The sequence below is a fragment of the Pleurodeles waltl genome, chromosome 2_2 (assembly GCF_031143425.1).
Source record: "Pleurodeles waltl isolate 20211129_DDA chromosome 2_2, aPleWal1.hap1.20221129, whole genome shotgun sequence".
Classification (NCBI taxonomy): domain Eukaryota; kingdom Metazoa; phylum Chordata; class Amphibia; order Caudata; family Salamandridae; genus Pleurodeles; species Pleurodeles waltl.
In genome coordinates, this window is record NC_090439.1 from 471,199,366 (window position 1) to 471,212,317 (window position 12,952).

At 46.0% G+C, this 12,952-nt stretch overlaps 1 protein-coding gene across 2 annotated transcripts in view; it reads left to right on the forward strand.

The window, feature by feature from the left end:
* The window catches only part of MYOM1 (myomesin 1), a 650,420-nt gene that overhangs the window by 482,677 nt on the left and 154,791 nt on the right, over positions 1 to 12,952 (forward strand). For both annotated transcript variants that reach the window (XM_069219960.1, XM_069219962.1), the window contains one exon: positions 8,831 to 8,987. In XM_069219960.1, the coding sequence (XP_069076061.1) occupies positions 8,831 to 8,987 (157 nt within the window). The remainder of the gene's footprint in view (positions 1 to 8,830; positions 8,988 to 12,952) is intronic.

Below are 12,952 nucleotides of genomic sequence, written 5' to 3' on the forward strand. Positions count from 1 at the left end.
CCTGCCACATTTCAGAGGCTAGTGAATACAGTCCTTCAAGGATTAGAAGCCTATAGTTCAGCTACCTAGATGATATAACTGTCTTTAGCGCCACCTGGGAGGATCACCTAGTCCACCTGTGCAATGTTTTGGAGGCTCTTCAGAAAGCAGGTCTCACTATCAAGGCCTCTAATTGCCAGATAGGGCAGGGGAAGGTTGTATATCTGGGCCCCCTGGCAGGTGGAGGCCAGATTCAACCACGACAGGGGAAAATCCAAACTATTTTGTATTGAACTCCCCCCACTACATTAACTCAGGTGAGAACCTTTGTAGGCCTCACTGGGTATTACAGGAGGTTCATTAAGAGCAATGGCTCGATTGTAGCCTCTCTTAATGACCTCACCTCAAAAACAATGCCCAAGAAGGTCTTATGGACAGCTGGCTGTCAAAAAGCTTTTGAGGATCTTAAACAGGCCATGTGCTCTGCGCCTATTTTAAGAAGCCCTGACTACTCCAAGCAGTTCATAGTTCAGACAGATGCTTCTGAGGTAGGGTTTGGGGCAGTGTTATCACAACCTAACACTGAGGGCCAGGACCAACCTGTAGCTTTAATAGGCAAAAGGTTTACCCCAGGGAAAAGCATTGGTCATCCATAGAAAGGGAGGCCTTTGCTGCGGTCTGGGCCTTGAAGAAGTTGAGGCCATACTTGTTTGGCACTCAGTTCCTTGTTCAGACAGACCACAAGCCTCTTCTTTGGCTCAAACATATGAAAGGTGAAATCCCAAACTGTTAAAGTGGTCCACATCCCTACAGGGAATGGACTATACAGTGGAGCATAGACCTGGGAGTAACCACTCCAATGCAGATGGACTCTTCAGATATTTCCACTTAGACAATGAAGACTCAACTGGACAAAGTTATCCTTATTGTCCTTCATTTGGAGGGGTGGGGGTTGTGTAGGAAAGTACCCTCTTTCTTGGCATGGTTACTGTTAGAAATGGGGTCTTTGGCCCCAGTTACTCCCTGTCCAAGCAACGACCTTCACTCTAGTCAGGGTAAGTCACACACAATCCAAATTATCCTGTGCCCACCCTCTGGTAGCCTGGCACTGAGCAGTCAGGCTTAACTTAGAAGGCAATGTGTAAAGTATTTGTGCAATAAATCATACACTAACACCATATAGCACCACAAAAATACACCACACAGTGTTTAGAATTTTTTTAAATATTTATCTGGTAAGATGCAGGTCAAAACGATTAAAATGTAATAATTATGTGGTGAGATATCACTGTAAAAGTGATAGAAAGTGTCTTAAATCTTTTTAAAATCAGAGTCTCTTTCAAGCACAAAGTACCTGGTTTGCGTGCAAAATCTCCGCAAAGAACCGCAGAGGAGGAGATGTGTGGAAACAAATTAGTGTGCGACGATTTCTCGGGCTGCACATGGTGATGCATCGTTTAGTTTTCACGCAAGGATGGCTGTGCGTTGATTTCCGCCGCTCGACCGTGGATCATCTTCAGGTTGCGGGGTTTTCGGATGCCCCGGCGACGATGCGTGGATTTTCTGCGTTGGCAGGACGAAGTCACAGGAGCTGTGTTGATTCGGTGGGCATTGCGTCGTATTTTCTACCACACGGCAGGCGCTGCGTCGATTCCTCTCTGGAAGTCAGGCTGCGTCGTTCCGGCTTGGCTATGCGTTGATCCGGTGGGCCGTGTATCGAATTCCCAGTCGCTACGCTGGTGCTGCGTTGATCTTCTCGATGCAAAGTCGGGCTGCGTCATTCCGGTTCGGCATGCAGTGAATTTTTCACCGCAGTGCAGGCTGTGCGTCAAATTTTGCCACAAAAGGATTCCTTCTTCTAGAGATGAAGTCTTTTTGGTCCTGAGACTTCAAAGAACAGGAGGCAAGCTCTATCCAAGCTCTTGGAGAGCACTTCTTCACCTCAGTCAGAGAGCAGCAAGGCAGCAGAGCAACAGCAAGGTAGCAGTCCTTCACAGAAAGCAGACAGGTGAGTCCTTTGGGCAGCCAGGCAGTTCTTCTTGGCAGGATGCAGGTTTTGGTTCCAGTTTCTTCTCCAGGAAGTGTCTGAGTTGGTAGGGGCAGAGGCCCTGTTTAAATACCCAAATGTGCTTTTGAAGTGGGGGAGACTTCAAAGAGTGGCTTAGAAGTGCACAAGGCCCCCTTTCAGTTCAGTCCTGTCTGCCAGGGTCCCAGTAGAGGGTGTGGCAGTCCTTTGTGCGAGGGCAGGCTACTATCCTTTGACATGCAAGTGTCAGGCCCTACACCCTTCCAGCCCAGGAAGACCCATTCAAAATGCAGATGTATGCAAGTGAGGCTAAGTTTCCTGTGTTTGGGGTATGTCTGAGTGAATGCACAAGGGAGCTGTCAACTAAACCCAGCCAGATGTGAATTGTAAGGCACAGAAGGATTTAAGAGCAGAGAAATACTCACTTTCTAAAAGTGGCATTTCTAAAATATTAAATCCAACTTCACCAGTCAGCAAGATTTTGTATCACCATTCTGGCCATACTAAATATGACCTTCCTACTCCTTTCAGATCAGCAGCTACCACTCAAACAAGATATGAGGGCAGCCCCAATGTTAGCCTATGAAGGGAGCAGGCCTCACAGCAGTGTAAAAACAAATGTAGGAGTTTTACCCTACCATGACATGTAAACTACACAGGTAAATGTCCTGCCTTTTGCCTAAACAGCACCCTGCCCTATAGGCTAACTAGGGAATACCTTAGGGGTGACTCATATGTAGGAAAAGGGGAGTTTTAGGTTGGCAAGTACTTTTACATGCCAAGTTGAATTGGCAGTGAAACTTCACACACAGGCCTTGCAATGGCAGGCCTGAGACAAGGTTAAGGGGCTACTTAAGTGGGTGGCACAACCAGTGATGCAGGCCCACTAGTACCATTTAATATAAGGTCCTGGGCACATATAGTGCACTCTACTAGGGACTTATAAGTTAATTAAATAGTCCAGTGGTGTATGATCCAATGTTACCATGTTTAAAGGGCGAGAGCATATGCACTTTAGCACTGGTTAGCAGTGGTAAAGTGCGCAGAGTCTAAAAAACCAGCAAAAACAGGATCTAAAAAGCGGAGGGAGGTAGGCAAAAAGTTAGGGGTGACCACTCTAAGACTGTCAAGTCTAACAGTTACCCCCATTTTCTGCCGGTTGTCAGTGCGTTTGACTGTGTTCACTGGGTTCCTGCTAACCAGGACCCCAGTGATTATGCACTCTCCCTTCAAACTTGGTTACTTGAACCACGTACACGCCACATTTGTCATCCTGGTGCCTCGATGTAAGTCCCTAGTATGTGGTACCTAGGTACCCAGGGCATTGGGGCACCAGGGGATCCCTATGGGCTGCAGCATGTATTATGCCACCCATAGGGAGCACATGCAAAGTGTATCTGCAGACCTTTTCATTACAGGTCACTGCACCAGGTCACTCTAAGTCACCGCTATGGCAGGTCCCCCTAGCCCAGAGGGCAGCGCGCAAGTACCTGTGTGTGAGGGCACCCCTGTGCCGGCGGACATGCCCCCACGAACTCCAGTCCCATTTTTCTGGACTTCGTGGGTGCGTGATGCCATTTTATGTGTGTACTGGACATAGGTCACTACCTATGTGCAGCTACATAATGGCAAATCTGAACCTAGGCATGTTTGGTATCAAACATGTCAGAATCATACCCCAATACTGTTGCCAGTATTGGAAGTATGATTCTGTGCACTCTGGGGGCTCCTTAGAGGACCCCCAACATTGCTCTTACCAGCCTTCTGGGGTTGTCTGGGCAGCCAAAGCTGCTGCCACCCCTCAGACAGGTTTCTGCCCTCCTGCTGCTTGAAAAGTTCAAGCTCAGGCAGGTAGAACCAAGGATTGTCCCTGGGAGAGGGGGGTAACACCCTCTCCCTTTGGAAATAGGTGTTACATGTATTGGGAGGGGTAGCCTACCCAAGCCACTGGTATGCTTTGAAGGGCACATTTAGTGCCTTCAATGCATAAACCGGTCTACATTGGTTGAGGGACCCCCAGTCCATGCTCCGGTGTGAAACTGGACAATGAAAGGGGAGTGACCACTCCGCTGTCCATCACCACCCCAGTGGTAGTGCCCAGTGCTCTTCCAGAGGGTCCCTAGGGTCTGCCATCTTGAATCCAAGGTTAACAGTGACCTCTGGAAGCATCTGAGTGGCCAGGTCAGGCAGGTGACATCAGAGCCCCCTCCTGATAGGTGGTCACCTGGCTAGGTGACCAATCTCCCTTTCAGGGCTATTAAGGGTCTCTCTCTTGGGTGGGTCCTCACATTCAGCTTGCAAGATTCCATCAGGACTCCTCTGTAACCTCTACTTCGACATCTAACTACTGGAACCGCGACGGGACCCTCCAGGGACCGACAATCTGCATCCACGAAGAAGACTCTGCTTGCAGCATTGTTTCCACGGCTCCTTCCAGCTTCTGCAACATTTCCCCGGCTGTGCATCCTCTGAGGGCAGCACGTCTTCAGTCTGCATGAGAAGGAAGAAGGAATCTCCCTTGGAGTGAAGGAATCACTCACCTGCATCCACAGGCACCAACTGCAATGACAACTGGCTGCGTGGATCTCCTCTCATCCTGAGCTGCGTGGATTCTGCATCACGGGAGGTGGTCCAGAGTAGCCATCTTGGTCCTCTCTGCCAGCTGTCCAACTTTGGTGGAAGTAAGCCCTTGTCTTCTCATGCAGGACAGTACCCCCGAGCACCGTGTCTCTTGCAGCTACCAAGGCCTGTTGGCATCTCCTCCAAGGAGTCTTCAGGCTCTGTGTAGCCCCAGACCCCAACACTCCTTCCTGTGATCCACAGCCCTCTGCATGCTTCTCCTGCGGCATGGGACCCTTCTCCAGTGGTGCTGCATGGGCTCCTCTGCGACTCCCAGTTCCTCATCCAGTGGGTCTCCTGTGGTGGCTGCCTCTTCTTCTGTTGGCTCTCTGCCATGTGAAGGTCCTCCTATGATCCCCCGCAAAGGTTGAGTCCTCCTGGACTTTGCTGGTACCTGGCAGTTCCACTTTTGCTTCACAGAGACTTCTGCCTTTGCCAAGGCTTGTTGGTGGCTTTTCCACACCACTGACTGACTGTAATGATCTATCAGCCTGGGATGTCAACTGCATCCTCCAGGAACGCTTTACCTGCTCCAGGGCTGCATTCCTGACCATCTTCGTCCTACTGTCGATCAACTCCTGCAACCACAGTTGGGCGGGTAACGGCTCCTGCCCTCACTAGACTCCTCTGTGACTTCTGGACTTGGTCCCCTTCTTCCACAGGTCTTCGTCTTCAGGAATCCACTGCTGGTTTCTTGCAGACTTGTCTGGGTGTTGCATTTTCTTCTTTTCCTTCCTTTTGGGTGGTTTGGGGAAAATCCAGTAACTTACTCCTGTCTTCCTGGTCGCTGGGGGGGCACTGTGGTACTTACCTTTGGTGTTTCTAGTACCCCCAGCTCCCCTCTACACATTCCACTTACCTAGGTGGGGGTCCTGCATTTGCTTTCCATTTTTTTAGTATATGGTTTGGGATCCACCTAAGGTCACTATTGTCTATTTGCATTTGCACTGTTTTCTATTGCTTTCTATGCCTAGTTATGATTATTAGTGTACATATCTAGTGTGTTACTTTCTTCCTATCGAAGGGTTGCCTCTCTAGTACTTTTTGGTAATTGTGTCACTAAAATAAAGTATCTTTTTTTTTTGTAACACTGAGGGCCTCATTACGAGTTTGGCAGGCGGCCAAAGTCGTTAGGTCGGAAGACAGTCAGTTTGGTCTTCTGCCCGCTGGCCCTATTATTAGTCTCCCGCTGGCCCAGTGGCCGGAAACAGAGTTGCCGCCCACTGGCCCAGCAGGAAACTACCCACAACATTGACGCCGGCTTGTAATTGAGCCGGCGGCAATGTTGTGGTGCATTGAGTGCGAAAGCACGCTTCTTGGTTTTCACTGGCTGTAATTCAGGCAGTGAAAAGCGCAATGGGGCTGCCCATGGGGGCCCCTGCACTCCCCATGCCAGGTGCATGGGCAGTGCAGAGGCCCCAATAGTGCCTCCGGCACTCCATCTCCGCCAGCCTTTGCATGGCAGTGGAACCGCCAAGCAAAAGCTGCCGGACACGGAAGTCGTAATTCCCAGGGCAGCGCTGCTTGCAGCACTGCCCGGGTGGATTAAGACCGCCGGCACTGCCAGGCCAACGGCCGGCAAAAAAGTGGCAGTGCCAGCAGTCGGACTGTGACGCTTTCGCCAGGGTCATATTGTGGCTGTCGGACCGTTGCAGCCTGGACCTGGTATAAGGTGTAAGTACCTTAGGTACCCACCACACACCAGGGCAGCTTCCTACTCTCTCTCTCTCTCTCTCTCTCTCTCTTTCTCCACAGCCCCACTTCGACATATATGCACTCTGCATTTTCCTGGCTCAACCCTTCACTGTATGCTTCATAGCTGTAAATCAGCTGTGAAGCATAGACTGGAAACTGCTGACATTATTATCAGTCATATCCTTGATTTACTAGCACTCAAAGAGAACTGCTTCAATTACCCTATCTCATTGTCATGCCCTCCCCCCTCCCGTCTCCCCACTGGCTCCCTCTGGACGATTCTACTATCTGATATGATTGGAAAGGAAGGATCAGGGAGGAGCTGCAATAATTTGCAACAATGCTATTCAGCGTACGTAGATATCTACTGATATGTTTGCCTCCTTTCAGTATCTGGCTCCGGAACTCAACTTACAACAGTGCATGGAACTCATGACTAACCAATCATTTTGATGTGATAGTAACAGCTTTTTAGTAGGCTTCAATCTTCACCGAGGCGACCTTGATGATGGCACAGTCCATCATTTTTCTTTATTTCTTTCCAGAAATTATCTTGCTCAATACTGTATTAGACCTACCTATGCCAAAGACTTTACAGTGGACCTGATTATGCTAATGGGGTTTGCTCACTGTAGCAGACCCATTACTTTTAGAATGGTCAGATCACCTTCTTTCTCTATGCTCTTTTATATATATATATATATATATATATATATATATATATATATAATGAAATTATGAAAATAAATCCTTTTTAAAAAAATGAAATAGCTCCTATCGGCATGTGCTGTCTCCTGCCCGGGCAGCATTCTCAGGGAAGAGGATCATATATATATATATATATATATATATATATATATATATATATATATATATATATATATATATATATATATACCATTACCTCTGACATCAAAGACTCAAGCTCCATCTTTTATAGTTTTTTGTCTGAATTAGTAGATGATTTAGCCCCACTCAAGACCGTAAACTGTTATACGATGAAAGGAAATCCTTAAGACTGTTGAGGAAGAAAAGGATACTGTCACCTTCTTCTCTTAACCCTGTCCATCACTGGAAAGCAAGGCCCTTTCTAATATCTAACTATAGGATGCCATTTTTTTTGCTTTGGAAGGTCCTGTTTCAGAACATTGGTGTTAACAATCCTAGAGATGGAGATGCCCCACTTCTTTCAATGAGCAATCATCAAAATCCCCTTCAATTAGCACAAGTGGGACTTGGCTCTCTGTGTTACTGCACTTACCAGGTCAGCTATCACTTCCAAACATTTTCTCTTCAATTAATTTAAGAAGCAGAGATAAACAGTGAATATGAAGCAATGGAATCAATAAACGTTCCCTTTTAATAATATCACAGCTTGTAGCTATAGAGTTTACCGCAACCAAGATTGTCTGGAGTTAAGTGTCTTGGGAGCAGAGTGCATTCATTACCTGCACATGAGAGATACAGAAACATTTACATGCGTCATGAGTATGAGTGAGCGTTGTTAGGGTTAGAGTAGACTTAAAAGAGCATGGGGTATAAAGACGATAGAGCAGACTCCATAGGCTGCGCATAGAAATGGGCTTAATCGCTGTAGACATCTTTGAACATTTAGGGGGTCATTCTGACCATGGCGGTAATTACCGCCATGGCGGAGGTCAGCGGTAGCACCGCCAACAGGCTGGCGGTGCACCGCTTGGCATTCTGACCGCGGCGGTTCAGCCGCGGCCAGAAACGGAAAGTCGGCGGTGTACCGCCGACTTTCCGCTGCCCGTCAGAATCCTCCATGGCGGCGGAGCGTGCCCCGCCGCCATGGGGATTCTGACACCCCCTACCGCCATCCTGTTCATGGCGGCTCTCCCGCCATGAACAGGATGGCGGTAGGGGGTGCCGCGGGGCCCCTGGGGGCCCCTGCTGTGCCCATGCCAATGGCATGGGCACAGCAGGGGCCCCCGTAAGAGGGCCCCAAAAAGTATTTCAGTGTCTGCCCAGCAGACACTGAAATACGCGACGGGTGCAACTGCACCCGTCGCACCTTCCCACTCCGCCGGCTCAATTCTGAGCCGGCATCCTAGTGGGAAGGTTGATTTGCCCTGGGCTGGCGGGCGATCTTTTGGCGGCCGCCCGCCAGCCCAGGGCAAATATCAGAATCACCGCCGCGGTCTTTCGACCGCGGTGCGGTGTTCTGACGGCGGTACCTTGGCGGACGGCCTCCGCCGTCCGCCAAGGTCAGAATGACCCCCTTAGACATCAATGATCTCTAATCTAGTAAATATGTACAAAGTTCACTGTGTGTATTTCCCAAGAGCTTTACCAGTTGGTAACCCTTAAAGACTGTGGTTGAAAATCAGTGCCTTTCTCGTATATTTAAGTGAAATCTCGTAAATATAAGTGCAATCTGTACTGTTAAGAACATTTCCAAGCAAGAAACTGCTCTGTGATGTTCAAAATATCTTCTGCATACACAGCCCCTTTGGTATTGTAAATATGCCTCTTTCCTTGCTGCTGCAGATGGTGGTGACGCATGAGATGGTTGATGTTGACATGTCTATGTATGCTACGGAAGGTAAAGGGTATATTCTGGAAATCAAAACACCAGAGAAGAAGAAAGAAAGAGCTTCCCCAAGAACTCCGGTCAAAGAACAAAAAGAGGCAAAATTAAGAGAAGGTGGGTTTTCCCATTTGAGTTTATCTGAACGGTAAGCAAGACAAACATTGTTTGTAGAATGAGGTCACCTCTTTAGAAACAATGACCAGGATGGTTACCTCTACACCTTTTTACTAGTCCAGAATCTTCATTCCAGTACATTTAACAGCTAAGCTGGTTTGCATGTTATATTAGTAGGTTGTAAGAAACATGCCTTCTGGAAGTCTCACATCTATCAGTCATGCTCAGTATGGGTGGATGACATTATGCACAGGGAATCGGAGGGTGAACAAGCAACCCTCACTTTCACTGCTGTGCTCCAACAGCTTTACTGGTGTTCAGAGCCAACCCGTTTCACTCATAGCTGCTTGCAGATGACTGAACAGACACATCTATTGTTGCACACACAACGTTTCTACAACTGCTTCACTAAGGAAAGCACATGTTAAGGAAACTCAATCTTTCTCCCATCTGAGGTTAAGATACATCATTTGACATCTTCCTTACAGGTTACACAAAATCACCAGTTGTTCCGTCTGCACCGTACAAATGGACAAAAAAAGTTTTTTCTATTCACCATACCGGGGTACCATTTTAATTGTATTGCTGAATATCCACCTCAGAATATCATGGTATAAGAATATCAAGGGCGGAATATCGAGGGACAAAATATAGAAAATAGATGCATACTAGGAAGTATAGATTTAAGTTTCCTAACTCCACAGCTACATATCTTGGGAATATATACTGGCAAGGTACATCTATGAAGATTTAGGTACACAAAATGTAGACTTAGGTACCTATCAGTATTACATTTTCGATATGTTGTTCTCCTTATTTTGCCCCGTCAATATTCTTGTGTCAATATTCAGATTGTAACCATTTCAATACGTCTTTCACGCTCCTAAATTTATTAACAGAAACCCTTGAAGAAATCACCGATTATGTGGTTCATTAAAGCTGTATTTTTCCATTTGAGGTTTTTTGTTTTTGTACCAAAATAATTACAGCCAAATTTTCTAGAGTGTAAGCTTACACATAAGAAAGTACCGATTGCACGAGGTTTATAATTTAATTTGAGTTACTTCGAATAAAATAATAATATTTAATGTAATTTTCTTTGAGCTTCTCATCCGTGCTGCACTACATGATGGTAGACAGCGATAGAAGTTCCGGATCACAAATGGCATTGATGGACATAACATATGATGGAATTGGTCGAAGGAGGAAGCAATAGAGATCCGCTCTGAAGAAATAGGAATGGGTGAGGAATAGCTGGCTAAAGGTGGGGGAAGACATGGGAAGCAGAAAGAAGAAAGAGGAAGGCATTGCACGATGTATATGTTGAGGCCTAGAAGGGACCATGAAGCATAATAGTGTTAATTGACAAATGTGCAGATAAAAAGTGACATAGAGGGAGGTCATATCAGTGGCGTACCAACTGCATCACGTAACCAGTGCGAGCAGTGAACATGGGGCCTCGTTCCTGTTAACTGAGTACTCAAAGACAGCCTTAATTGTGGTGCTGTAAGCCCCCCACACCCTTGGAGCTTGGTACCACTGCACTTTCGGTAATAGTGATAGCTACACCCCTAAGTCTCAGTACTAAGTCCCTGTATAAACGCCCCCAAACTGCACTCATATGCTCCCATATTTAGATTGCCTTCCATTGTTTTCAATCTACCCTTAACTATTTTCATTTAATCTCTATTTATATTCTGCATTTAATTCTTGTCAGATTCGAAATAGTTTTCTTTAACTTCTATCAGCCCCTGACTACTTTAGACTGCCTCAGGTTTTCAATGTGCCTCACACTTTCAGCCTACCTCACAATGTTTTCAGTCTAGCCCTGTGTTCTGTGTACCACTTATCTTCAGTGGGCTGCTGGCTGTTTACAATCATTATTTATTTTTCAGTTTACTTCTTAGTACATTGGTTTGCCTCTGACCATTTTCTCGCTGCACCTTACTCTCTTCAGTCTACTTAACTGCACATCGATCTATTTAGTCTAATGATATTTTTGATCTGCCTGTAATCATTTGTGATGACCAAATGTCATTCTTGCTCAGTTTTTAATCTCCCTCTTAGCTACTTTTCAGGTTTTGCGTGCACAGCGCTTACGCTGTGCTTGCAAAGTCTTATGTGCCTAAAAAAATACTTTAAAGAGATTTAGAACCCTCCCCTGCTTTGCCCCTTACACACCTGAACTTCCCTTTTGTTCATTCAAACGTCGCTCCATTGTCACTTGAATTTGTTTGCTTTTTATTGGCTAGCAGGCCACTTCCCGCTCTTCTGTTCTGCTTTTGCCATCGCGTGGAGTGTGGCCATAATACACCTTCCAGTTTTTGGTGATTGATTACTTGTTAGTGTTTGTACTTGAAAAGATGAACTGAACGCAAGTCAATTTGCCTTGAAATGTGTGTAAACATGTTGGCCATCTTGAAATGGAGTATCAAGTGTAGATGTAAAGCAAGCAGCAAGTGGACTCATTATGTTGTGTTTTTCTTTACATAATAATTACATTTCTGATGAATAACAGTTGTACATATTAAATGATCTGTGTGTTTGCTTCTTAAATTACTACACTCATTTTTAAAGAAAGTCATTTGTATGATAGGGCAACGTTTTATTTCAAATTGTTATTCTCTCAGTTACTTAATATGACTATAACTATAAGAGTAGTTATCTTGCAGGCACTAGGGTCATGATTTGAATGGTGCAGCAGGAGCAATGGCACCAGGGCCAAAAGTTGTAAGAACTCCCCTAAACACCAGATATTGTTAGATTTTACTACTGAACAGGTAGTCACTAGTGCAGTTAACTAGCAGGCTTAAGGGTCATGGTTTGAATGGTGCAGCAGGTGCAGAGGCATCGGGGCCACAGGGTGTCGGAACCCCTCTAAACACAGATTATTGCTAAATTTTAGTACTAAACAGGCAGTCACATGAGCAGATACTTTGCGGGTACTAGGGTCTTGATTTTAGTGGTGGAGCAGGTGCAGTGACACCAGAGCCAAAGGCTGTCATAAATCCTCAAAGCACCAAATGTTGCAATATTTTACTACTAAACAGGCAGTCACGAGTGCAGTTATCTTGCAAGCACTAGGGTCACGATTTGCATGGTGCAGCTGGGTGCAGTGGCACCAGGCCCAAAAGTTCTCAGAACTCCTCCAAACACCAAATATTGCTATGTTTAACTACTAAACAGGCAGTTATCATGCAGGCCCTAGGGTCATGGTTTTAATGGTGCAGAACATGCGGGGGCTTGGGTCCCACAAGGTGTCTAAACACAGATTATTGCAAAATGTTATTGGTAAACAGGCAGTCTCAAGTGCAGCTGCCTTTCAGGCAAAAGGGTCATGATTTTAGTTGTGCAGCAGGTGCAGTGGCACCAGAGCTAACATTTGTCATAATTCCTCTAAGAACCCAATATTGCAATATTTTACTACTAAACAGGCAGTCACAAGTGCAGTTATCTTGCAGGCACTAGAGTCATTATTTGAATGGTGTAGCAAGTGCAGAGGCACCAGGGCCACAGGGTGTCACAAACCCTCTAAGCACAGATTATTGCTTAATGTTACTTCTAAAAAGGCAGTCATAAGTGCAGTAACCTTGCATGCGCTAGAGTCAAGGTTTTAATGGTGCAGCCGGTGCAGTGGCCCTAGTGCCACAAGGTGTTATAACCCCACTAAACATAAATTATTTCTAAATTTTGCTTCTAAACAGACAAGTGCAGTTATTTTGCAGGCATTATGGTCATGATTTGAATAGTGCAGCAGGTGCAGTGGCATGGGTCCAAAAGTTGTCATAGCTCCTCTAAACGCCAAATATTGCTATATTTTACTACTAAATAGGTAGTCACATTTCTGGTTACCTTGCAGTTAAAAGGGGCATGATTTGAAAAGTGCAGCAGGTGCAGTGGCACTTCGCTAAATCCACATTACTATACTCTAATACAGTGCCATATTAAATAAGGTCAAAATTACA